At 38.4% G+C, this 26,077-nt stretch overlaps 6 protein-coding genes across 9 annotated transcripts; 2 read left to right on the forward strand and 4 right to left on the reverse strand.

Annotated features, from left to right (window-relative positions):
- Window positions 1-1,464: 1,464 nt before the first annotated feature.
- Window positions 1,465-4,639, reverse strand: LOC139768311 (uncharacterized). 2 transcript variants are annotated; one of them, XM_071698382.1, is made up of 9 exons: window positions 4,557-4,639; window positions 3,875-3,990; window positions 3,440-3,617; window positions 2,919-3,292; window positions 2,539-2,808; window positions 2,268-2,459; window positions 1,988-2,179; window positions 1,776-1,892; window positions 1,465-1,658 (listed from the first exon to the last, which is right to left on the reverse strand). In XM_071698382.1, the coding sequence occupies exons 2-9, from the start codon at window positions 3,965-3,967 to the stop codon at window positions 1,557-1,559; spliced, it is 1,518 nt and encodes a 505-aa protein (XP_071554483.1). In that variant the 5' UTR covers window positions 3,968-3,990; window positions 4,557-4,639; the 3' UTR covers window positions 1,465-1,556. The 2 variants fall into 2 exon arrangements, with proteins under 2 accessions (XP_071554483.1, XP_071554481.1); XM_071698380.1 differs by lacking the exon at window positions 4,557-4,639 and adding an exon at window positions 4,090-4,545.
- Window positions 4,640-6,029: 1,390 nt separating this feature from the next.
- On the forward strand, window positions 6,030-11,128 carry LOC139768333 (uncharacterized). The gene is made up of 5 exons (XM_071698411.1): window positions 6,030-6,153; window positions 9,781-9,898; window positions 9,974-10,048; window positions 10,170-10,343; window positions 10,527-11,128. Exons 1-5 carry the CDS (start codon window positions 6,145-6,147, stop codon window positions 10,733-10,735), a joined length of 585 nt encoding a protein of 194 aa, XP_071554512.1. The 5' UTR covers window positions 6,030-6,144; the 3' UTR covers window positions 10,736-11,128.
- Window positions 11,077-12,734, reverse strand: Rtv (QVR superfamily protein rtv). The gene is made up of 4 exons (XM_071698413.1): window positions 12,604-12,734; window positions 12,388-12,544; window positions 11,674-11,841; window positions 11,077-11,455 (listed from the first exon to the last, which is right to left on the reverse strand). The coding sequence occupies exons 2-4, from the start codon at window positions 12,455-12,457 to the stop codon at window positions 11,253-11,255; spliced, it is 441 nt and encodes a 146-aa protein (XP_071554514.1). The 5' UTR covers window positions 12,458-12,544; window positions 12,604-12,734; the 3' UTR covers window positions 11,077-11,252.
- A 166-nt stretch (window positions 12,735-12,900) lies between these two features.
- On the reverse strand, window positions 12,901-17,201 carry LOC139768332 (uncharacterized). The gene is made up of 8 exons (XM_071698410.1): window positions 16,185-17,201; window positions 15,123-15,358; window positions 14,741-14,844; window positions 14,168-14,235; window positions 13,898-14,083; window positions 13,636-13,769; window positions 13,378-13,482; window positions 12,901-13,200 (listed from the first exon to the last, which is right to left on the reverse strand). Exons 1-8 carry the CDS (start codon window positions 16,364-16,366, stop codon window positions 13,055-13,057), a joined length of 1,161 nt encoding a protein of 386 aa, XP_071554511.1. The 5' UTR covers window positions 16,367-17,201; the 3' UTR covers window positions 12,901-13,054.
- A 111-nt stretch (window positions 17,202-17,312) lies between these two features.
- Window positions 17,313-21,095, forward strand: LOC139768329 (protein lin-9 homolog). 2 transcript variants are annotated; one of them, XM_071698406.1, is made up of 7 exons: window positions 17,313-17,414; window positions 18,191-18,530; window positions 18,626-18,928; window positions 19,036-19,453; window positions 19,533-19,879; window positions 19,990-20,236; window positions 20,319-21,095. In XM_071698406.1, the coding sequence occupies exons 1-7, from the start codon at window positions 17,372-17,374 to the stop codon at window positions 20,508-20,510; spliced, it is 1,890 nt and encodes a 629-aa protein (XP_071554507.1). In that variant the 5' UTR covers window positions 17,313-17,371; the 3' UTR covers window positions 20,511-21,095. The 2 variants fall into 2 exon arrangements, with proteins under 2 accessions (XP_071554507.1, XP_071554508.1); XM_071698407.1 differs by lacking the exon at window positions 17,313-17,414 and adding an exon at window positions 17,435-18,001.
- A 473-nt stretch (window positions 21,096-21,568) lies between these two features.
- Window positions 21,569-24,737, reverse strand: Nup50 (nuclear pore complex protein Nup50). 2 transcript variants are annotated; one of them, XM_071698408.1, is made up of 5 exons: window positions 24,590-24,737; window positions 23,855-24,030; window positions 22,824-23,776; window positions 22,597-22,746; window positions 21,569-22,472 (listed from the first exon to the last, which is right to left on the reverse strand). In XM_071698408.1, exons 2-5 carry the CDS (start codon window positions 24,008-24,010, stop codon window positions 22,166-22,168), a joined length of 1,566 nt encoding a protein of 521 aa, XP_071554509.1. In that variant the 5' UTR covers window positions 24,011-24,030; window positions 24,590-24,737; the 3' UTR covers window positions 21,569-22,165. The 2 variants fall into 2 exon arrangements, with proteins under 2 accessions (XP_071554509.1, XP_071554510.1); XM_071698409.1 differs by having other exon boundaries at window positions 23,855-24,019; window positions 24,590-24,732.
- Window positions 24,738-26,077: the final 1,340 nt, after the last annotated feature.

A 26,077-nucleotide genomic window follows, 5' to 3' on the forward strand; every position in this document is an offset into this window, starting at 1 on the left:
TAGCAGATACTTTGCAAAATCTGTTTTCGACAGACTTGTTTCCCTGGGAATTATGGGAAAAGAAATAAAATAATAATAATCGTTTGCACGTATTACAAAAATTAAAATGCCTCGGAGTCACTCAAACTGAAAATGAAATAAAATTACACGATAAAACAACTTACAAATTGCTAATTAGATCATAATTTTTCGATAACTACTCTTTTAATAAAACTGAATAAAAAATAATCTATATATATTAATCTATTTCTTCATTTGTTTCAAAGAAATTAATAGACAAAATGGTTATAAAAAAGAAACATGAATAACTCAGTCCAATACATAATTTTGGGTATAAAGAAAAGAATTTGGAATATTATACAGAAATATTACACGCTCGATAACTATAGATGGATAAAATGTAATATATAATATATATTTTCCTTCACATTCACACTTTCAGGTAAGGCACTGCCTTTAGTTCAAGAACGTAATCGGATATCGTGTAAGTGTTGATCTCTCCTGTATACTTTTGTTAAGTAAATCTTACCTTGCTCGTTTACGTTCGGAGTATGAACTGGTGATCATATAATTTCGCTGAGGTCATTAGATTCGATGTGAAAGTATGAAGTACCACAATGTGCAGTATTCTTAAGAATCTTTTTCAGCATATCTTAGCATATCTATTGTATCAGATATTTTATCCATTACGCCGGATTAATTTTTACTTTGTTAATGACCATGGAAACTGTCGTACATCAACAAATCAGTCATTATTATAAAAATCATTAATGTGCTATATATACAGGGTCTGATAATTACCGTGCTAACTCTCTCTCGTACGTAGGTAGAACGAGTTGAACTGAATAGAAAAGTTCTGTACTATTTTGCGAGTTTCTTAATAATTAATAAAGAATCAATAAATATAGATCTGTGAATCAGTGGGTGCTTTCCATTTAGTAACACAAGTTGACACAAACGTCGCTCTATCTTTCTTGGCGTTCAATGAGTAGCAAAGACAGAAGGACACTTGCGTCGACTTGTGTCAGTAAATGGTATCACCCAAAGTGTATCCGCGCAATTCGGCGAGAAGAGACAGCTCAGCGTCATACAACGGTTGTAGTTGCTACGCGCGCGGCAACAACAAATAATGCGTAACACCGAGATGTTGCTTGTCGCTGAATCGCGCGAATAAACATTTACTCGTAAATCATTAATTAATTTCTCTTTACTTATTGAGAAACTCGCAAAACGGTAAAGACTTTTCTATTCAGTTTAATCCGCCCTACTCAGGAGAGATGGCATGGTAATTACCAGATGCCCTGTATTTCTATCTAATAAATTTATGAAATTGACGAGATTAAATTTCAGCTCTCAGCTATTATCGCGTTGCTTACGCAATCAAACGTCGTTTGACACTATTTTTTTTTGTAATTTGCATTTGCTTATTTGATTTTGCTCTGGTATTAAAATCACATCCATAAATGAATGTTAACAAGATTATTAACATTTAATGCTCAAGACTATTCTCACACATACAAAAAGTCGCGTACGTCACGCGTTCCTTCTCCTTCGCACTAGTACTTCCATCTAAATTCTATGTCCTCGATTTTGATATTCAATCCTTCGAACGTCGTATCGATGCCAGGATCATCGAAACTTTCATCCAGGTCGATCTTCTATATTTAAAATTTCACATGAATGAATTTCAGGAATATTGATTTTTTTAGATGGTAATTATCTAGACATCTAGAGAGAAATCTAGCACAAAAAATATATTAAGTTCTTATGCAAACCTGTAATGCAGCGATTTGCGAAGGATCGCCTACCAACAAAATTTGCGGTTCTTTCTCGTTCGTGTCGTCGATTATTTTAGTAACCTGGACCTGTTTGTCTTTCGCTAGCAGCTTATGCTAAATTCAAATAAGTTCAATAAGTTAGTTGAATAATTACATCGGACTGTACAAAATATATAATAAGTCAGTTTTTACACCTGCATCATACTTACAGTTTCTTTCACAGCCTTCTTTTTATTTCTATTCGGACTAGAGGGTTCAAGAGGATCTTGCAAAAATGCATCGGCACCGTCGTCACTGTCGACCAACGCATGAGCTGTTCTCTTGTGCATCACCAGCGTGCTACTTTGACGATATTTTCTGGAGCATAGTGTGCACTCGAATGGTCGTTGAGGTGTATGTACCTACAAAGGTAAAAATATCTAATCTTTGACCAGTACTGTATTGTACTCTTAATAATAGATTGATTAATAATTGATATTAAATGCTTACAAGATGATGTTTATATAGACTAGAATATTCGGTAAACCTTCTACCGCAGTTTTCTATAGAACAAACGTAGGGCTTTTCGCCTGAGTGTATCCGTATGTGATTTTTGTAGTTTGTCGCGCTAGCGAACGCTTTACCACACATCGGTTGCGTACATTTATATGGTCGCTCGCCAGTGTGGGTCCTTACATGAACCTAATAAGCATGAAGCCTTTATTACATTTCGACAATAAAACATCTGGACAATAAAACAATCATCAAACCTCTTGCGTACCTTCCTAATGTTACTCGTAGTAAATGATCGGCCACAACCGTTAAACGGGCATACGAAAGGACGTTCTCCCGTGTGAGTTCTCACGTGTTTTAGCAGATCGCCCGACGTCTTGAAACTCTTGTTACACGTTCCATTCGTGCATTTGTATGGTTTTTCGCCCGTGTGCGTCCGTGAATGCGCTTTCAGACTGTAACCGGTCGAAAAGCTCTTTTTACATTTTGGATGAGAACATCTATATGGTCTCTGGCCAGTATGTGAACGCTCGTGAACCTATGAAAAAAGATTAAGAATACCGCATTGAATAACTCTGTTTAAAAAATTTTGTGTGAGGTTTTTCAATTATTTAAAATTATTCGTACTAATCTTGAATAACTGATTACCTTGAGATGATGGGGCGTGCTGTAAACCTTTGAACACCCTTCCCTGGGACAAGGATACTTCACTTTTGCGTCGGATAGTTTGTTGATTAAAATCTTGGGATCTTTTTTCTTTAACTTCCCATCTTCAATCTCCCATAAACTTTCGTCTACGTCCACATGGCCGGCCACCATGTACGCGGTGCCATTGATAAATTCAACCTGCGAATATGTGTTCTCTACATTTTCAGTAGCAGCGTCTTCGGTTTGTACAAATGTAGCTGGATCTAATTCCAGTTGGAGAGCCTTGCCATCGCCAAATTCCGATAAGTCTCGCAGTAAAATAGTATCTCCGTTCTCGAGCGTCGTTTGCAATGTTTGCGTCTTGAAATCTGGATCTGCAAATGAGTTTAATCAGAATAAACAAAGTGATATCCAAATAGATGTATGCTTTCTTTCAAATATAAATTGTATTAAAAAGAATAGTTCTTTTCTATCATCTAGAATAATATTCAGGAGTTTATCGAATTCAAATGGCTACTAACCGATATCACTGAGATTATTCGTAACAAAAGCTTGAGTTCCGTCGGGCAACGTAATCGTAGTCACCATCGTGCCAAGCAACTGGTCGTCCAATATAAGCTCCTGTACTTGGTTCGCATCCTTTCCAGCGCTATCATTGATCATAACTGACAGACACTCCAGAATATCCACAGGATTATTCTGAAATTAATCATCATACATATTAGAATGTATCGAAAATCGATATCGAAACAGGTTGGAAGCAGAAAGGTAAATGAAACAAATAATTAGGTAAGCAAAATGAGAAGAATTACATCCGACTTGTAAACTATTTTAATTACTCGTCGTTAAACCATTAGCTTATTGATAGAAGCTAATATGAAGCAATCCTGCGCGATGATCCAAATAAAATTCTCATAAAAGCATGACACGGTATTATTTATTTCAATTATAAGTACCTCAGGCTCATGCAAAATCATCTCCTCCTCTTCCTCCTCCTCCTCCTCCTGATTCGCAGTGCATCTCGGAGAATCCGCACTTTGAGCCGACATAATCCCCTACGACTGTGAGCCAGCTGCGAACAGAAAACATTTCTCGTTGATATCTGTCGGACGCGCGGTGTTCCACGATTATTGTTTCTTTCGAGAGCGCGCACGTCGAGCGGCATGGGTACCTTTACCGCGCAAATCGCAACTCGCAAGCGAACGGCCCCTTCGTTCCTCATAATAAGGGGTGATAGTCAACCGGCTCGGTGACGGTTAACAGTGAACGTTATCGCCGATGCCGCGATCGACGTGCGGTATCGCTTCCTGGACGCGTCATGGACGGGCACGTCGAGTCGCGTGTCACCCTCGTGCACGGCCGTCCCGCGAGAGGAGACAGACCGATACACGGTGCGAGGCGACACGACGGATAGCCGTGAATAGCCGTCGTTACCCATGTTACGAGGGACGACGCGACGCGACGCACCGCGACGCAACGTCAACACGACGTGCCATGACATAACACGACGCGACGCGACGTGACCCGCTCTCGCTCGCCCGCACGCGGTGAATTGGATTTTCGCCGGTTCGGCCGGTTGAGTCGGTTCCCCGTACAGCCGTACACCAGCACGCCACAAAGAATCTTGGGAAATATTACCCATAAACTCGACCGCCCGCGAAATCCTCTTGCGACCAGCGCGCGACGGACCGGAACTCCGGCTACGGTTATCTCGTCATGGCGGCGTAAGCGCGCCCCGATTCGAACGTTCGAACGCACGTGAGCGAACTGGCGAAGCCGCGATCCGGTTTCCGAACGGTCTTCTGAGAGACGGCCGACAGCCGTAATATGATTTGAATGTAATCACAGTACCAATTAGGATCAAACTTAAGTATATCGAATTAAAAATATCGCCCTGTAAGATCAATCGTTCGCGAGTCATCAAAGGACTTGGCGGAAACGGGGGCCGCCGTCATCCAATTTACAGTAATCACATGTACAAGCAATTAGCATCTACAGATTATTAATTACAATTGTTGATTAGAATTGAATCACATCCTCGCAAAGTCGGATATGTAATGTACAGCGATAGTATCATGACAATCGCGACATGCTCTAATTAGTCTAAGAAAAATACACAACGTTTGCATTTTTCGGCGATCCTTAACTCGCTTCCTGTTTCGCGTGGTATAAACACAGTATATACTGTGGTATAAAGTTACATAATTTACATATCAAGACGCTAGTTACAATTGTAAGGACGACTTCGACTAAACTTCAATTAACTCAGCCGGCAGAACATAGCATAAAAAGAAATGTCTAATTATATAATTTCTTATTCTTAATCCAATCTTTCTTATCAATCCATCTTTTACCACAAAATTAGTCATTCTATGTTAACAAAACAATACAAAGTTGCTTGATAATTTATAATCGTTAATTAAGTTAATCGAGATTCGATTAAGTCACCCTAAATGTTTGGCGCAAAATGGGAACAAGCCAGTGCCTCGCAGCGCAAAAGGCGCGGGAAGAGAAATGAACGTAATCCATCTGACTTATGTTAATTATAAATTACATTATATATTCATTACAATTTTGTATAATTGCAAGCATATCCGCTTAGAAAGTCATGAAGCCTTCGAGAACGCCCTTCCCTAAAAGATCACTCGCCGCTTATACGGGCTCGTTCGACAGGCCCGGTTCTTTCTCCTCGGCAACCGATTCGATGATTCGACCGCGCGGCTCGGATCGTGACCGCGGGGACGAAAAATGCGTGTTGCGCGTTCGCGGACGAACGTCCGTTTCGCAAGCGAGAGTTCGCTAATTCGATCGCGAGCCGCGCGATCCCGTGGCGAGATGAAAGTGCCTCGCCGTGATCCCCTGCGAGAGTTTAGTCCTTATTACTTCGGGAGCCTCCATCGGTGCCTCGAGTCACACGCAGGTGGGGTACACCATGCACGTGTGGCGAGTGGCGAGAAGGGGGATGCTGAAATTCATGCACACGCGGCCGCGGCGGCGGTGGCCGCCGACGTTCTCCGCACGACCTGGATCAGTTCCTTACACCGCATCCACGACGCGTCCCGCGGAATCCGACTGGGTCCTTAGAGTCCCCCGCGAGTCCGATAAGTAAGACAGATCCTCGCCGCGGCGACTCTGCTATCCGATCCGCGGGCTTGCGGGTGTGCGCCGTGCTCTCGTCCCATTGGGATCCTGCTCGATCGGTGGCCCGACGATCGATCGCGCGACGATGACGACGGTGGGTGGAAGTGACGAGACGAATCTGCATTTCCTCCGCGGGAGATCCGCGGGAGAGACCGCTCACCCGGTGGTTACAGCCACTGTGTCGTTCGATCTGAAAATTTGAAATAATTTTAAAGCCTGCTCGGCGCGCGCGCGCGCTGGGACGCTGAAAAAGGGTTGCGACGAACGATATATCTCACGATTCGATTAATTGGCAGCTAACTTCGCGGGAAATGCCGCGTGTGGGGACGCGCAAGGGGTTCGCGCCAATTTCAGAAGATTTTGAAAATTATAGAATTTTCTTTTTCGGAACGTTTAGAAGATAGATATTCAAATATGGAATTTGTATTTGGATGGTTAATTCAATATTGAAACTTGAAATCTCAATGAAGCGTTATTAGGCGCGAAAGGTGCTCGGCACAATTTTATGAAGGCTCGATGATTTCAGAAAAATGGCACTAATAAAAAGTTTTGAATAATTTAACTTTGAGAGTAAATTTTGTGGTGCTGTTCGATTAGTTATCCGAATTAATGATATTCTTGGCTTTCAAGCAGTTTGATGTGATTTTCAATATTTATAAGAAATGAAAATAATTTGTTGCAATCTAGAAAAGGCGTAAGTGGCCTTAATGCAAAAATATGTTCACTTTGTAATTTATAAAGAAAAAATGATGGTTTAAGCAACTTTTCCATTTCAATTTTTACTACTTAAAGTAAGAAAGGAACATAAATCAGCTTTACAACGAAGTTTCTTTGACAAAAGAAACTTGTTTGTGAAGCTACTTACGTTCCATCACCTTTTGGGCCGCTATTGCATTTCCTATCGAGTAATTACTCCCACGCGATAAATTATAATAGTTTATCTACGGATTTAATGTATCATTAGAAAGGTAGAAGACGGTAACTAGGCGCATTATCCACGCACTTATAAATTCTTGTGCATGCGTATGCGTGTGTATCGATGTAATTGCTTCATTGCGGTTCGCTGTTACTTAATCAAATCGTGATGTATCACGAGAACGGGATCGCTCTCAATTTACAGCAATACATATATTTTTTCTTTATCCTCATACGCTATGTGTCAACACTCTTACTAATCAGACTATATTGTGCAAAAGTAAATTAGGTCGCAAACGAATTGTCCCTACTCGTGTTTAAAACATTTCGTTCTCAACCCAACATTTATAAATCATAAATTACTTTCAAATAATATATATATATAGCAAACATTTAGAAGCGATACATATATCAAGAAAATTATAACAGAAAATTATGTTATGCAAAAGTAAATTCAGTCGCAAGCTAATTGTCTCGGCTTGAGTTCAAAACGTTTTGTTCTCGATTCAAAACATTTATAGATTAATAAATTACTTTCTAATAACATATGAAACATTAATAAACAGCGATATATATCAACAAAGTTGCAACAGAAAATTAAAAGATTATATTATGTATAAACCGCTTAATTTTACTTGGCGAGTTAGTTTACTTTTGCATAACGTTGCCTCTTAAATTTGTCGTCATTACAATCGAGTTTTCTCTCTCGTGAGAGAGACCTCACGCCCTTTCGAAACTCGTTCCTTTCGCGAATTCCATTGTCCGGCTCGCCGATCGATTTATCTATCAGCGTAGAAATACTACTTATGCGCGCGAGGTTTCCGCACTGTTGGATCTCAAATGTCGAATTCAATAGCGGCCGAATGTACTCCCAGGTGAAGGTGAGCGGGAAGGAAGGCGAAAGGGTGGGTTTGACACGCACTGCCTAGCACGTGTGTGTCTTCATACGAGCCTCTTCGAGCAGTAAGCTCGGCGTGCAACACACGCGTTTTGTCGAGGCGTAGGCACGCTTACTCGCGATCAGTGTAGGAGTATTATACCGATGGTATGCGGAGATATAATGTAACTATACTGTCGCGATCGCGCTAAAAATATTGCCTTTCAAAGCGCAATGTTGCTGGCTCCAATCCTGGTGGGAAAAGTCTGTTTTGTATACTCGCAGAGCAGCGTTCCGCAATTGCAGGTCGTCGAAATGATGTAATGTGTTTCGACGTTACGTCAAGTTTATGTTATAATAAATTACTCCCGATGCCTTTGGAGAATCTAGAAGCAAGAATAATGTGTTAGAAATTGATAAGTACGAGATCGTAAAGGAGTAACAGAATGCGCTCTCTGAGCCTTTTTGTTGTATGCAAGAGTGTCGATATTTTACGGCGAGGGATAAAAAATGCATTGAGAAATAATAATTACAAATTAAAAATAATGATTTAACTCTTTATGAATAAGAGCATATTTTTTATCTTTAAAACATGTAATGAACATGCAACAAATATATATGGAATCTTGATGGATCAATGTTATTTCGTTTTTTATTAAGCTATTGCGCACGAAGCGTTTCATTAGCATGTAAAATGGTTGATGGTAAAAAACGTTGACCATAAAACAAATATAAAAATATTCTATAAAACATACATAAACCTTCTAAATTGATTGTTTCATGTAACGATCGATCTAATTAGACATAATTTTTGGTAAGATACAGACGATTGATATAGTTCTTTGATATTCACATATTTTTACATATTAATAAAATATCTCTTGCAGGTTTTATTTCGAAGATTAATTTCGTAGATTAGTTTCGGAGGCAATTATGTAACTTCTTCCTATGTGCAGTTATGCAATTATGAATTCTATATATGCGTTTACATAGAAGGATTTTTAGAAACGTACTCACCTTGACATATTTCTGTAACATATATTTTGCACGGTCCGTTTTCTGCATTGTGATTCATCAGAAGAGATTTATCTGTCGTAAACGTGTATATTGTGACGTAGAAGCCCTCGCCCCGGGCTGTTTCACGAAGAATAACATAACGCCTAAAGTTTCCATCAGATTTGGAGTCCATTCTTTTCTAGTGATGCAAGAAATGGCATAATATATAAATATAAAATTTAAATAGTCACGTTGCTAATTTCAAAATTCGAAAATCGGTTTAACATAATACTAAAATCTACAAAATCAATTATTTTGTATTAATGATTATTATTGTTGCATATTCTATAATAAGTATTTGATTTAATTTGTAAACAATAACTCGTGAATTCTTTATATTTCAAATTTAAGGAAAAGCCGTGTAAGAAGCGGTAGCTATAAGTTTTATTGTCGCCGTTGGCTACTTTACTTTATTTCTTTGCGAACAAATCTGTACGAAAGTATCGTATGCACATACATCCGCAGATAATATCTTGAGTGCGCGATATGATATAACTCTTACCAAGGAAAATTTCTGTGACAGCTATTTCATAGTGTATTCGGTTTCAGCAACCATAAATTGTTGAACAGCATAATTTTTTGAGTCAAAGATTTAATGGACACAATAAAGTACTCCATAATACGCTAGGCAGAGACAGATCGAGACATTTCAAAGCGCAGCAAAAACTACTTTCTAACTCCATTTTTACACGAATCTTGCTTTAACAAAAGTTTGAAATTCTTGCCGAGGAGAAATCGACTCCAAAGTAGACATGAAATATGCTCTAGAATTTCTAAATCGCTTTTATCACGTTTTTTGTAACTAGCAGACAATTCGGCAATAGTTCTGATGACAAGATACATCGTTAATTACAAGATAAATCGCTATTCCAGATAACAGTGGTGTTGCTGCTTCTCACGGTGACTGTGGCCAGTTCCCTGCCACTCGCCAATGTACACGTGAAATTCGTGTCGCCTCCCAATGTGTACGAACACAGCATTACAACAGATGGTTAGCTACCGATTGTGAAATAGTACTTTATGTCGCTAAGTTGAAGTGCTTTAACTCGTTCGCATTCGTTTTCAGGAGATCGAACGGTGGCTCAGAAATCGTTCATCTCGATCGGCCGACGAAGCGCGCCGAAGCGTTCTAAGGATTCCGGTGATTATTTTATTTCTATACTTGTATAATGATTAATTTAAGAGCTAATCAATATTAATAATATATCTTTTAAACGATACCCAATGAGTAAATCATTCTTATCTATGGTTCATTTTTACAGAGTATAATTATAGGGCGAGTTTACGGCAAAATCACTTACGACAAGTGATAACGAGTTCAAACGCTGAATCACTGTGGCCGGTTGGCGTTTTCCTGCCACCGATTGACGTCAATGATCTTGGGTATAGCTGGCAGGAGGTGCATCGCGACCTCCCCGAGGAATTCTACAAGCAGCGTAAGCACGTCTTTTCGCCGACAATTGCTGGCTGATAATACAAAGTGGCTTAACCTGTCCGCTTTTTAATTCATGCTTTCTATTGAACTTTTACGTTTTGGACAAAATGACATTCTAATTTGTCATCTTCTTTATATATGTGTACATATCGCTTCATATAATTCTGGTTCGTTCTGATTTCAGAACGAGATCCATATTTATTGACCAACCGTGAAGCAATGATGGCAGTTAAATACCTCTATGGATTGGGTGAGCTTTTCTTCGACGATTATCCTCACGCAAGAGCGTTACTACGAAATCAGGAAGAGAGGAGGCTGAACGGTCTGCATGGACATGTTCTGGGTAGTCTGAATCCTAGGTCTCCGTTTCGCAGGAAAGATAGAAGGAACTAATCTAAGAGTGACGAAAGTAATGAAATTCAAACCCAAGCTTAATTTTGATATTCTTTTTACAATTTCCTGAATTTTGTGAATATAAATGCAACAAAATATAACAAGTTAGAAACTAACGTGTATTTTCACGGAGAAAACAGGAATGATGTATTTAAGATCATTCTGCTTTAAATTACTAATTTTAAATTACTAATTAATAAGATATAAATGTCCAATCACTGCTGTATCAACGCTGAATGGCAGATTTTTGTACATTTTTGTCAAATTGATTTCAAATTAACAAAATTAATTAATTAAAATGAAAAAAAAAAAAATATCTAAAAATATATGTAATACTAAAATGCACCTTACTTGTTATTGTTTTATGTATTATAAAGAACACATTATTTTATACATCCGCAACACATGCATCCGTCAGAGTGCTGATTCTTACGGAAATTCTCGCGTTTTTTACAAAAGACTCACAGGAAGTTTAATCACTTTAGTTCATCCGTACGACGGAGTATCACGTTTGTCCTTAAATAAGCCACCGTGTTAAGCATACAGCTATCATTATTAAAAGACCACTGGCGACGGTCGTTCTCATTGTTCCATTACAAAGATCTCCGTAACAGAGACACATATACACTTTCTTGTAATTCCACACGGTGTAAGCACATCTCTCCTCGTTGTCGTCAGGACCTCGCTGGAAGCATAATCTCTGCGTGGCGGTACCATGTTCTGCAAAATATAAATTTATTAACATTTTTAGATCTTTTTATAAAAGAACAATTAAGCTATATCAATTAAAAATTTTGTTTATTATTTAATAAATAATTTGTATGATTAATAATACGATATAATATTAATATAAACTTTATATATGCAAAATATATATTTTTTATTACAAAACAATATAAATTATTTTGCTAATTGTAAATTTTTAAAAAATAATTTACCGTTATTTAAATTTTGACTCTCGATGATTTTTCCGCACCATCCGGAAACACACGGCACCGCGTCGATGCCTTTTTCGAGCTCGATTTGCGTAGAGTTCATGGTGAAAGGATCCTTGCACGAGCCCAGGTCTCCCCTCGATCTGCAGCTTACGCATCTTCGAAGAATGCCTGCAATAGCACGACGAATGCAACTGTCACTTTTACCTGCAATCGCTCAAGCATCATTTCACTTGCGCCGCGATAGACATCGAACGATTAATGATACTCGGAATTTTCTTATGATCTGTATAAGCTATAAAGCATTGAATAAAGTAAAAATTGTAAAATACGATGCAATATAATTTGTACTTTAGTAATAGTTAATCCATATTTAAATTAAATATTTTTTTATAAGACATATAGGAATAAATATTCATATAGGAAATACTATAGTATTCCAGATCTATCATTAGCAAAACAGAAGTTCTTGTTAAAAATAAAGTATTGATTAAAACTTGTAAAGTTTCGAATGTTTCCACGTTTGTAATTTTACATTATTCAAAAAAGAGAAATTCTGTCAAATATATTCTCCTGGGCATATATTTGTTAATCGTTATGCATTATCTGTTATTAAATATTACTTGTTATTTTGTTAAAAAGATATTTAAGAATATGAACACAAATGTACGGATAAGAGTAATTGAGAAAGTTTTTTGGCTCGCGATGGAAACTCACCGACGCATTCTTGAAGCGCGATTATGCAGAAAGTCGCGACGATCGCTTGGACGCTTGTTCGAAGTTTCATCCTATTTCGCTTTTAATTTCAGTTCAGTCTTTTTGTGATTGAAGCCTATTAGCCCGTTAATAAGCACCGTAGACAACGAGCCGGGAGCTGCGATGAAACACAGCCATGTTGTTACTAAACGTAACTGTCTGGAGACGGATACGTACGCCTTGTAGCTGTCTCTACCAGTTCCCCCTTTCACTCGAGTTTAAGGTCACAGCACGCCGAAGAAGATCGGATCGAGGGAACGCGAAGGAGATAGCCACGAGGTCTCACGAAGTGTTCTCGACCGATAACCAGTCGCACAAAATGCTTGTTCAATAAAGTCATCCACAATAACATTAAAAATACATAATTGCGCGTGACAAAACTATGCAATTAACAGCGTTAGCCATAAGAGGCAAAACGACTTTTAAATAATTCTCGATATCTTTCTGGTAAAATTTTTAATTTTAATAAACACAAAAATCATTGTGAGATTGTGAGAAAAAAATACATTATATATCTACAAGAAGATTAATAGATTTTAAAATAAACGTTTAATTTAAGATAATATAATGTAAGTATTATTATTAACTTCTATAAAATGTCAAGATAAATTACAACTTGACATCGAAATTATTCAACTTCCTCTCCTGAAAGATCGTCTTGCGGCAAAGGCTGAAATTTGATTCTTTGCCGACAGGCCATTATTACACCTGCGCAATAGCAGAGTGAAGTCAAGAAAATTATAAATCCTAAGTAGCTCAAATGTCGAAAGAAAGCTGTAAAAAAGCGACACGTACGAACAAATTTATACATTTAGAAAAATTTTACGCGCGTACAAAGATGTTAATAATTTTATAATTAGCTATTTAATAATAAAACTTTTATCATTATTTTTGTTATTACATTTTATATATTTGTTGATAATAACTTTAACTGTGCGAGTTTTAACTGACCTTGCGTCAAAAGCCGAGTCTTAGATACAACGATAATCTTCATGCGCATCATATTAATGTTATCCACGTAACATGTATAGTTACCTTGTTCCTCTTTGGACACGTCTATCGAGAAAGAATGCGCACAGTATTAAAATTTATTACACGTAGAAGTTATTGAGTTTTGTCATGCATTTGGATAAATAAAACAAATATATTTCAGATTGTGCTTTCGTAAAATCTAATTCTAAGAGATCAATATACGTAACGTTACGTTACCTGTTAAATAGAGCGTTGAGAAAGTGTCTACCATCACTCGAGCTTCTTTATCTTTTTTACGAAATGACTGACCCATTCCCTTCTTCAGAGTGAGCGTATCCTTTTTCCAAATTACTTGCGACGCTGTGCTCGATCTATATTGAAGATACGTCGTCCGTTTCCAATTTTTGTATTTAAATGTATAAGATGTGATACGTTAAGCGCAGAAGAATTAATTGGATTTTGTAAAAGATTGCGCTTGAGGAATCTTTGGGCAAATTACTCCGGACAGGATACGGCGAGATGCGCGCCTTCGGCGAGAACATATCGTTTGGCGTAGCGAAACTTTTCGCCCTTTCTCCTTTTCTTTACGCGTGGACACTTCTTGCAAGGTTCTGTTAAAATAAATTCCGGCAAATATCGCACGACACGGCTGATGCTAGGAAATTCATTTTGAAGCAGGACAGATCTGAGAATGCACAGGGTTTTTAAAATTTGCATACTATATTGCGTAAAGAAGCGCTGTTAGAGTTTCCCAATTACAGACATTTACTTGCAAGGAAGAATTGGAGATCCTCGGAAGAAGTGTATAATGATCGAGTCATTTTTCTCTATCACCGTCTAAAATAATAACAGATATTAATAAAGCGATTAATAAAATAATAATGAAGGATTATATCATCAGAGGGTTTAAAATTTTAAGTTTATAAGGGACGTTTTCAAGTTTATAATGGGAAAGAATAAAAACACAAATACAGCCACTCGCCGAATTTATATTGCGCTTTAATCTACAGTAACCCCTACTGGTTTTGATACCGCGATTATATATGCATTGTTTGCACGAGCTCCAGGGACCCCATTCGGACACTGCCTGAAGGGTTACTCCTTCCTCACGGATATCTGCTAAATCTCTCATTTTCGAGACCTGACGAGAAATTCCTTTCTTTGAAATCGCGTTAATTTAGAAAATTACTCTTCAATATTACGTCTCGATATGACGCGTATGTGTCGTGTAGTTATTTCAAATAAAATGTCTCTGTCCCATTTTTTATTTAAATTTAGTGAATGAACAGAACAATATATATCGTAATCTTATTTATAATCAACTAACAGTTCATTAACTCACTGCAAATCTCGTAGTGACAGGCCATAAATATGTTTCGCGATACTTTTCCCACTCGGTTATGTTTCCCTTTTCTATAAACTCGCCGCCAATATCTTTGAGAATAGCTGTCGCGCATAAAAATGAATATTAATTTCGATACTCAAGAACAAATACATATTATACAACGAAAATTTGTAAGAATCAAATAATTAAAATTAACATTGTAAAAACACGAATTGAATTGCGATTAATATTCTATAATGGGTCAAGAATTTTTAGTAATAATCTATCGTTAAAAATAAAGCTAATTGCAAGTGTCAAAATATGCATTCAATACAAAACATGTATAGTGTAATATTATAACGAAATGAAATATTACGTCTATTGTTATAATTTATTTTACGTTCGATCCTATAATTATATTTATTTTCTTTCTCTTGCCCCTCTTCGCCGTGACAGCGATAAACGCCGGCGTCGGTGACTGTGAAGTTTTTCACGACGAGAGAAAGATCCGGTGTTATGTAGACTCGACTGTATGAAACATTATTATCCATTCCCAACTCGACTTCCTTTTCCGATTCTTCTCGATACCGATCTTGATAGTACCAAATTTTCGGTTGGGACTCCTCGTGCTCGTTGCTTCTGCGAAAATTCGGATTCCCAACAGTTTACCGAGAAATATATCGCTTCAGAAAATATATAGTTCTCGTGTCCCGAGAAATTATCATAATTAATTAAATTCATTAAAGAAAGCTTTTATTTAGAACGACTTTACTCAAACTCTGATTAACTTAATGGCTGATCGACCAGCAGAACTACTTAAAGCATTTTGTAATTATTTAATTTCTTGTCCCTAATTTAATATTTTTTCTACATATTGAAAAACAAAATAATTTCATTCATGTTAATAAAATAGAGTATAAGTATTACTTTGTAAGTTAATCGGCAGAATTGCTCAAAGCAAACATTTTTATAACAATTATAACTATACGATTAATTAATCTTATCTTTTTTCCTTTATATGACTTACTTATAACATATTAATAATTCTATTAATGTAAAGAAAATAGCACAAGTATCACTTGGTAAATTAATCACTGATTAAGTTAATAAACAATAAACTAATAAAAGTTAATAAACATTAACAGTGTCATTAAACTAATATTATAATTTTATAAAATTATATAATTTATCATAAATTTATATATATTACATAATATTATATTATAGTATAATTATACTCAACAATATAAGTGTATTTATAACATGTGTTGCACATAACAGTTACAATGTTGAGTATTATAGGAAACTATAATGTTAAATAGTGTAGGGGAAAGAGGGGTGTCGAACGTCATTATTTTAGACTCATTGACTTCAAATGAACGAAAAAGCTATCGCTTGTCTGCGGATTCGTAGACATATCATTTTATTCATTCCGACAATCGTGTGTCTTGACGATTCTTACCAGTAGTGACAGGCTAGCATAATGTTTGTTTTACTCTCCGCACCGATGAGCAAATACTCGTCGTTCTCCTCGGATGTGATCAATCTGTCTCTATCTCGGCAGTACTTGTTGACAAGCGTGCCGTCGGTAGCCACGCAGTTTCTCCATGTCAAAGCTGCAATAATGATCAGAGCGACGTGCATAATCGTTACGAAAAACTGAGGGAAATTGAGGCACGAAGAAGAGGAAGGAGCGTCAACGCCGTCAACTGCGGGGAACCGCTTGAAGTGAGCTGAGCAGTGAAGAAACCGGGAGAAGAGTCGCGTATGCTAGCGAGGTTCGTTCCTTGCGGTTGAATTTTCGTCTTCCCTCCTTCTCTCTCCAAATCTAATCGTACACCTATCTCGTTTTAAGTGCAGAAGGTGCAACATAACTTCGAGTCTGTTCTTGTAACTGAACTTTTTGATATCTTCCATATGTCTTGCATCTATTTTCTCCTTTACGTTTTCAATGTTTAATAAAATATTTTATTTTTTTTCTAAAAAGTATTTTGAGGACGATTTTGATCGCAAAAAGCGTAATGTTAGTAGTAGCAGCGTGATGCAGCTACAATAAAGAATAGAACTTGTATCAAGAAAATTTTTATCGAAACAAGCGATATCTTACAAGGTGTATTCAAATGGCCACTTCTTCGAACAAAAAAGACCACGGGATTCAAAATTTTAATTGAATCTCATCACGAGTCTAGCGATAATAAAAATCATATATCGAGGAATAGATATTATAGGTTAACTTTCCTGCACCGCATAATTACGTCACGAATTAAAATGAAGTTTATTGTATCGTCATTGAATCGAGAAATTAATTCTCCTAATCATCAGGAACGTCCAGGTGGGGCAGAAAACTCATAATGACGTCATCAGAGTTACCTGGACACATTCAGATAACTTTTTAAGTGACGAATAAAGTCATGATGATTTTTATAATGAGTTTTACGTTCAATCTCGAGCAGGGGGTGCGAGGGGGGATCGGGAACCCGCGGGAGTCGTCAATTCTCTCACCTCGCGCGTCCCAGATGGTCCCAAAGCGCGTCGCGCGCGAGGGGCGGAGGAGGGGGGGCGGCGCGCAACTTCCGGCGCGGCGCCCAATCGCCAACCGGGCCCGGTTTTACGCGAGATGGCGGACCGACAAGTCGGAAGTACGTACCCATGATGCATCACTTGACTGTCAACATGGCGGACGTGGTTGAAAGTGAGTAAACTTTGCGTTATTTTCGGCGAAATTCGCGGGACGGGCGGCCGCGGGCGACGCCGTGGACCGACGCCCGTGGATTCCGCGTTCCCGGTTTACCGGTACGGCGGGCGCCGCCGCGGCCGACGCGCCCGCACCGGCCGCAATCACCGTTCGAACGGCGATCGGGTGCGGGTCGGGTTTAAAATTTCAAAAATCACCAGCACGCGATTCAAGCGGGATACCGCCGTGGTTGCCCGTGGGACGTCGTTAATCCAGCGGGGCACCGACGACGGAGCGTCCGCGTGCCGCGCCCGACCGGCGGCGCCCACCCGCCGGCGACGGCCGCCGCCGCGGGCTCGGCCGCCCGCGCGGTCTGTTTATCGGACGCCCCCCGTGTTTGGTTATGTCGTCCCCGTTGGAGTTCGATGGTGCACGGTCGATACCACCCTCGCGAATTTGCCGTCGTCGCCGATCTGACGTCCCGCAACTCCATCCGCGGGGCCGAAGGTGCGGGCGTACGCGTTCCCCCGTCCCCCGTGATCGACCCGGTCGGATTCTAGCTTCTTACGTTCACCGCGAATGCATTAGCTGATTGCCAAGCTTGAGTATATACATTTTTTAAAAATTTCCCGGTTTTATTCTTACGCGCGGTGTAAATTTGTACACGTATTAGAGATATTGCCAGTTTTTGCCGGGAATATGTAATTATAATGGGAATAAATCTTACTTGAGCATTGAATAGCTTTATCTGTAGATCACGTATGCACATATTGATTTTGAATAAATTCGTCCAGGTGAATCTGCGGAAGCTTTGCTGTCCATAAAAAATGGTGGATATCCATCTGTCGATGAAATTAAGACAGAAATAATGGACGACGATATGATGGATATGGATGAGCAGCATAATTCGAATCACTCGATGGATCAGCAAATGGACACGGAGGAATCGGAGCCGATACCGGAACTGGGACCTGCGGCTCTAGGTCTGCAAAGGGTAGGCACTCAACCGCCCTCCAAACCGAATCCCCCGTCGCAGCCTGTACAGGTGTTGAATCGCAGAGGCATGCCAGCAAGAATCAGGAAAAAGAATAAGTTATTTTATGACGACGTCTTAATCAATCATCCACACCATAGGTGAGTTACTTTTCTCGTACCTAGAAATAGAAGCTAATGGTAATTCGATAAATGATCAATTTTACCAATTAAATATGTAATAATCATGTTCGCAGAATCAAGAAGGACCCCTCGGCAATAGATGTGAAACAATCTCCCAAAAAGATGATGCGACCGTCGCCAGTAAAGAGGCAGGCTAAGATATTGAGTACGCCGAAAAGTACAAGTTCATCTTCGCAACCAGCAACTCCTGTGACGACTCCGGTCAAGCAGGAAAAGGAGCCCGATAAGCTGTCCCAACTTGCGTCGCCGGATCGTAAGATAGGACAGAAGATTGGCATGAGACTGAGAAACTTGTTGAAGCTACCGAAAGCGCATAAGTGGGTCTGTTACGAGTGGTTTTACAGCAATATTGACAAGTACGTGCAAACATAACGTGAAATAATACTGAAAAATACAGATATTAATAATAGTATTGGAAAAATAAATCAGCTTTCTTAATACTATATAATGATATTTCGCGCAGGATATTATTCGAGGGTGATAACGACTTCATGATATGCTTGAAAGAATCGTTTCCGCAATTGAAAACTCGCAAACTCACGCGCGTGGAATGGTGCAAGATCAGAAGGATGATGGGCAAGCCGCGGAGATGCTCGCAGTCGTTCTTCGAGGAGGAGAGACGCGAGCTGGAGAGGAAGAGGCAGAAAATACGGATGCTGCAGCAGAGGAAGACGGCGGATATAAGCACTTTCAAGGATCTGCCACCTGAAATACCGTTGCAATTAGTAATCGGTACGAAAGTCACGGCGAGATTAAGAAAACCGCAGGATGGTTTATTCACTGGGAGCATCGACGCCGTCGATACCAGTAATAATACTTACAGAATTACGTTTGAGAGAGCCGGACTTGGGACGCACAGTGTCCCTGATTATGAAGTTTTGGTATGTTACTTGATCTCTCTCTCTCCGATAAAAATTCACGATTACGTTCACATATTAATGTACAATTTATTTCTGCTAGTCGAATGAACCACCGGAAACGATCAGCTTGGCATCATTCTCTCAAAAGTTTAGACCGCGGCCTTTGCAATATGTACCTTCACCACCGTACATGATGAAATTATCCCCGCGATTGACCAATGATCCTTTGATATCCAATGCCTCTGTATCCATTCCGAAAAAGACGAATACTGGTGGTATGGTGAATGGTTTTCCGCTCAAGTTACTCGAACTTATGGTCAAAGTGAACAAAATATTATTAACTAAGAAGAGTAAAATCAAGAAATTGAAAGAGATGAATGGGGAAGCTGAGAAGAGACGCTCCTTAGGTGAATCGCTTCCTCCCGATTTTGAAAAAAAATACGCAGGGTACGATTAGTTAAATACATAAAACATTTGTTGATAAAAAATATTTAAGGGATACCTAATTTAAATATAATGTATCGTGTCTTTAATGTATTATATTATCATTTCTCCAGAATTATTGTTGAATTGGAGAGAATGAATGGAGCTCTTCAAGATTTTTTGAACGAGATACAAGAATTGTGTCAAGAAATGGCGCCCGAACCGAGCGTGGCGGCGATGTTAGCACCGTCACATCTCCGAGAGAAGTGCAAGCAAGAAGCGACAGATATGGTCGCTAAAAATAATATAATGAACGATAAAGGACCAGGAAAAATGACTCAATTGGTGACGGATTTGACTGCGTTGATGTTACAAGTGAAAGTAAGTATAAATGGATATTTTTGCTAAATTTATTTTGCTCCTCACTTGTCTGATACTAAAACCATTATTTCCTCTATCGCAGAGCTTGTCGGATTCCGATCAAAACGCATACGAGCTCAAAGTATTGCAAGGTACCATGGAACAGATAAGATCAAAACTCAGTCCGGAGAATCAGCAAGTATTTCAAAACTGCGTAGAAATTCACATGCAGCACATTCAAGTAGGCTTAGGGCAGATGGGTCCTCTAACGCCGTTTATGGCGCAAAGAGTTTAAAGATGAAGCAAAAACTATCGTGTATTCTCACGAAATGTACAGTATCACAGACGATCACGGCATCACGATATTTTTTAGAAAACAAGAAACTAATTCCTGTATTTTCTCAACTCTTGTATAGGCTATAATAATATATTTCCACGTAAAGTGCATGTCTACACAATATACATGTATGATTTAAGCAATTATATTAGTTTTGTATTTGTATATACAGAATATATTTGTCCTTTAATTTCTTTAATGACATGCTCATGAAACACTTAGAAGAAAGTTCGTGTATTATTGGATAATACTACTGAAAATATTAAATATCTAAGAATCCATTTTTTCAGGTTTTTATGTACTTTATGTATCATTTAATTAGACATAAACACAATTCATTGTCTAATCAATTACTATTACTATATGTGCGAAATTATATTCCTTGAAATCTAAAAAGAAACATCAGACTTGTACATATACAATCGGTTTATATAGATAATTCTATAATTTGTTATAAGAGGCTCTTCTCAGTGCAAATGTAATTTAAAAGCTTCAGCTAATTATAAGAAATTTATTGTCATGAATAAAGTGTCTTTCAATCTATTTGCATCTAAAAATTACTTCTGCTGATATTTTTCTCGTGAATTTTCTCACGAAAAGATTATTAGATATATACATACATATATATATCTTCATTTTATATTCGTTCACTATATTTCTTATATAATTGTCTATGATTCAAATAATATACGCAATCCAGAGAAACTATACTTTTGATCGAAAGGAAGAAATTTATTAGGTAGAATAATTTTGTATGATTAGATACGTATAACAAATGTATAAATAAAGTGACAGAGTAAATGATTGATAATTTATAACTCTATAACTTGTGGAAAATTAATATCTCCTCACCCTGAAATGTTCGTTGATTTTCGAATGTGTAATCTAACTCACAATACGTAAGTTCCATTCAAAATACAACTTAATAGTAGAGTGATGTCAAATATTTTTTTTACTTCTTTTGTACCAATTACTATAAATAAGTCAAGGAGTTTGTTCCATTAAATATCAAACAATTCTGTTTAATTTATAATTCTTTTGCACTTGTAATTAACTTCAGTAACAGTACAATTATTTCTGTAATTAATAGTACAGAATATTTTACCAGCTGTCACAAGCATAAACTGCCTTGTTCGTAATATACACTATTGTATTTCTACTATGTACATATATTTCCAATTATTATTATTATTACATTATTGATTACAATTGCAACACTCGGTCCGATTCATAATGTCATACATGTAAATTGAGACATCTTTTTAGAAACTATTGAATTTTTGTATCTCTTCTTAGGTAGAATCTAGCAAGATAGACAAATAATTACATTTTTATACAGTATCTGTAAATGAAGTAACAATTGGAAAAAATTTATCATTGATGTCTATTCAGGAATTTTCGTCGTTCACTCCCAATGTTCAAGTCCTAGACGATCGCAAAATTTACATTTTATGGAATGATGAATAAAGCTCGATATGAAACCGTTACGCTGATTAATAATAAACAAATTTTCCATTATGTATAGATTAGCACTCATTTCATTCTTCGCGAGATAACGTCGAAAAAAATGTCTTTGTTCGGATACGCAAATTGAGTTTTGCGTAATTTCTTTTCTACTTGTTATGCTTATTCAACGCCTCCAGTAATTCATCCGCGGCTTCACTAGTTTTTACTCTTAACAGCACTGGGATTGGCGGCGGTAAGGAATCTGGCATCGGTAGGCAGACTAACATTATCGTGTTCTTGTTCATGCGCTTAATGGGAATGCTTTGAGTCAACAGGGTATTGAGTAACAAATTGCCCAAAGCAGTGTCGGCACGTACTATCAATTGTGTTTTCCCGTTCGGTGTCGGTTTCAGATACAACATCCCGACGCCCCTGTCACTAAAATTGTTGTCTTTCTTCACGAAGACTTTACATCTGTAAAAAGAGAAACGTATTTAATTAAGTCGCTGCAATAATAAAGATAATCCCACTATTTAAAAAGTTTTGTACAGTTTTTATTTTAATATTCGCACAATAATGTAAAAATCACGACAACTACCTTTGTTCATAAGTAGCATCTTCTTCAGCTACTGGTTTAAAATCCGGCTTCGGCGGTTCCTCATCTTCTTCTTCCTTATTTTCATTGTCGGCCTTGTCTTCGGAATCTTGCGGTTTTACCACTTGAGGAGCAAACGAAAATGGTTTCGCACTATAAATTATAAAAATATATTTTCGCATCTCATTTAATATAAGATATCATATCAAGAAAGTTAATGAACGAATTACCTTCCGAAGCTAAATCCAGCACATATGTTACTGGCAGTGGAACTCTGCCCGAAACTAAAAGTAGGGAAGGTAGGAGCAACGGACTTCGCGTTGGACTTGGTTTCCTCCTCGTCCGCATTTCCATCGTCCGAAACGGTGGGTTTATGTAAGAAAGGATTACCTTCCACATTCGTATTGCCAAATATACTCTTACTAGCGACGTTCGATTCTACGTTTCTAAAAATAGATTTGCTCTTATCGGGAGTTACATCCGTATTACCAAACACGGATTTAGGACTTTCTTTCGGTTCCGTGTTACTGAATATCGATTTGGTATTCGCGGTAATATTGGAAAATATCGACTTCTCGGGCTTCCATTCTGCTCCCGCGGTTAAAGCAGGCTTTGTATTAGAGTTTAAATTGCTAAACGCCGACTTTTCTGATTTCTTCTCCGTGCTCATGTCCTGTTTACTATCGTTTTGCGCAGCCTGTGTCGAAGTTTGCGAGGTTTTCGCCTTAGTACGTTCATCTTTTGATGTAATCTCTTTCAAATATCTCTCATAATCCTTAAATATAGGTGTCAATATACAAAACGGATTTGCGTCTACGTGGCTCTTTATCCATGTAGTGACGCTTTCATTCAGTCCCTTTAGTTTCGCGTAATAATCTGACGAGTGATTCTTCGACTTTTCAGTTCCTTGCTGGGTTGAAATCTTTTTGCTCACTCTCGTGCTCGAAGGTGTTTGTAACTTGGCGGTACTCTCTCTTTTATCTGCATCAATTTCCGAAATCTTGGGAGCACCGTTGCTCGCAATCTGCCTGCCACTTGTATTTACAGTCGTCGCTGACGCTGTGGAAGTAGTCGTACTAGAAGCGGTGGTTGCACTAGCTAAAAAACTAAATGGAGACATACTTGTCGTAGGTGTGGTTTTGAAACCTGCAAATGTCCCAAATGCACTTTTCGTGGGACTTCCCTAAAACAGTTAACGCAGCATAGCGATAAAAGGCAAATATAATTGAGGCAGTTTCAAACAGTTCGAATGTATACTCACATCCTTCGATGGCAAACGACGCCTCGCTGTTTTTATAACCCTCTTCTCGAGTATATCATTTGACGCCATTGCAAACGTCCCTGCATCCTCTGGTTCGTTCTCCTCGTTCCAGTTGTCGTGATTCAATTCTGTTGTTGCACACCGCTTGCCTGACATTTCTGCTACCTAACAACAGACTTTGTGTGCGAGAGACCAAGAAGAGAACGTAATTAATAACAATGAGATAAGTGCGTTACTTGAAACAGAAGAAAATTTTAATGTGTTCGATAATGTAATTTCGCGCGAGCGAAATGCCACAACCAAATATCTCTGTCAGAAGCAGAGAGGAGCTAAAATTGTATTTCCCACCGTGTCGTGGACAGTTCGAGATGACAAACCGACTTACAGACAAGAAAGAGATCTTTTTTTTCCAAGATTACGTGGTGAAACGTAACACATAGATTCTTATTTCTCGCGAGATATCAAATAAGAAGGGAAATCGGAGGTACATTTACGGAATTTATTTGCGTGAGAGACGATTCGGTCGATATCACGTTGCCAAATCAGGTTAGGTTTCAAAGCGACGTCATTTCGGCGAGTTTCGAATCGCCAGCTGAAATTTCTTCGGCGGACGCTCCGGAGCGAACGATTTTGTTCTGCCGGGTGAACGAACGAGACGCAAAGGTGAGACGCACGGGTCCACTGCATAACCTCGCGGCGGCGAACGACGGCGATATCGATTTTTATTGCACTCACCTCAAGAAATTGAAACGTTTGCCGCGGTGATTTCGACACTCTCGACGTCTCGTCCGCGACAAACGCAGAGAGGCCAAGAGCAGCCAAGAGAGGCAACTGGGTTGGTCTGGAAGTTGCTCTTCGAAGTCCGTTACGTATCGAAAAATGTCGTCTCGTTAGCTATCAAGCGGCGTTTTCACTGGCCTTTTTGTCCGATAGAACAGTCTGGATAGGCTAACCATTTGTCGGATGATTATATATATATATATATATAAGCTTATTTTTCTCATTTTTATTAAAGATAACAAATAAATGAGCACTTCATTAAGCTATAATATTTTATTTGTCGTATGATAAATGATTCAAACTTGTTGATTAGCTAGGAGTGGGAGTTGTCGAGAGTTTCTATTAAATTCTCTATTTTATAGCCAATCAATATGCATGAAAAATTTGTATGAAAAACTTACAGTCTTATTTCGGGTTCATAGGATTTGAGAAAGTGACATTTGCTACCCACATTGGACGATTGGATTCGTCTCGCCACAATCGTCACATTCGTCACGCGGCTGTCGAGATGATCGCCACTGTTGCTGAACGTGTAAAAAAGTGTAATTGCACATCCAGACAAACTTTCATAGCTGCATATAATTATAAGTATAAAGAAAATTATTTAATCGCATTTTAACATAAGATCCGCGCGTAAAATGCGATTGGATCATTTTCTTTATATTTATGGTACGTAAATTATCTGGATAAGCTCTAACTTGTAATATTTTCATGTGGCATCGCACGTAAGTTTCAGTATTTTTCATTTCAATAAATAATATTTTATTTTGTTGAAAATATTATTTTATATATTATTATATATATTATTATATAAAAATTAACGCAATATTATTTAATTATTAGGTTACCAAGATCCAGTTCGTACCGTAAATGGCCCTTTTCTGTCTAATTGATCGAATATTATTTTATTTATTACAACATATTGGAGTGTGAAGGCGATGAGGATGAAGATGAACGGTAAGAAGGCTCCAAATATTGTAAATCTGTATTTCTCTTAACCATGTGAAAAGCTATTTAATCTTCTTCTTTGGTTCTTGTTGGCACCATAGGCAGAAGCAACCACCTACATGGTCAAAAAAGCTATTTATAATTACAATAGTTGCATTGTAAAGACATTCGAGCGAGAGGTTCGCGTTATTCTAATTGAGAAATTAAATAGCTTTGCGTATAGCCGTTTTATAGCGTACGGTACGCAAGGCGATTCAAGTTGACGCGCAGTCGCGGACGCGATGGCATTTTTTCAAACATTTCCAAGTATGGCTACTTGAAATTAACGCGAGTTTATTTTTCAAGGTGGCGGCACACCACGAGGCGACGCAGTGCGGCGAAAATGTGGAAATTCGGCGGAGAAGTGTCGAAGGTGGCCGAAAGAGACGCTACAAAGGGACCCACGCGACTTCCGGCGTGGCAACTGCGGCGAGCTATCCGCCAGCTGTCGCTGGC

The sequence above is a fragment of the Temnothorax nylanderi genome, unplaced genomic scaffold (genome assembly GCF_030848795.1).
Source record: "Temnothorax nylanderi isolate EJ_2023f unplaced genomic scaffold, tnyl_v1.0 TNYL_tig0015_pilon, whole genome shotgun sequence".
NCBI lineage: Eukaryota > Metazoa > Arthropoda > Insecta > Hymenoptera > Formicidae > Temnothorax > Temnothorax nylanderi.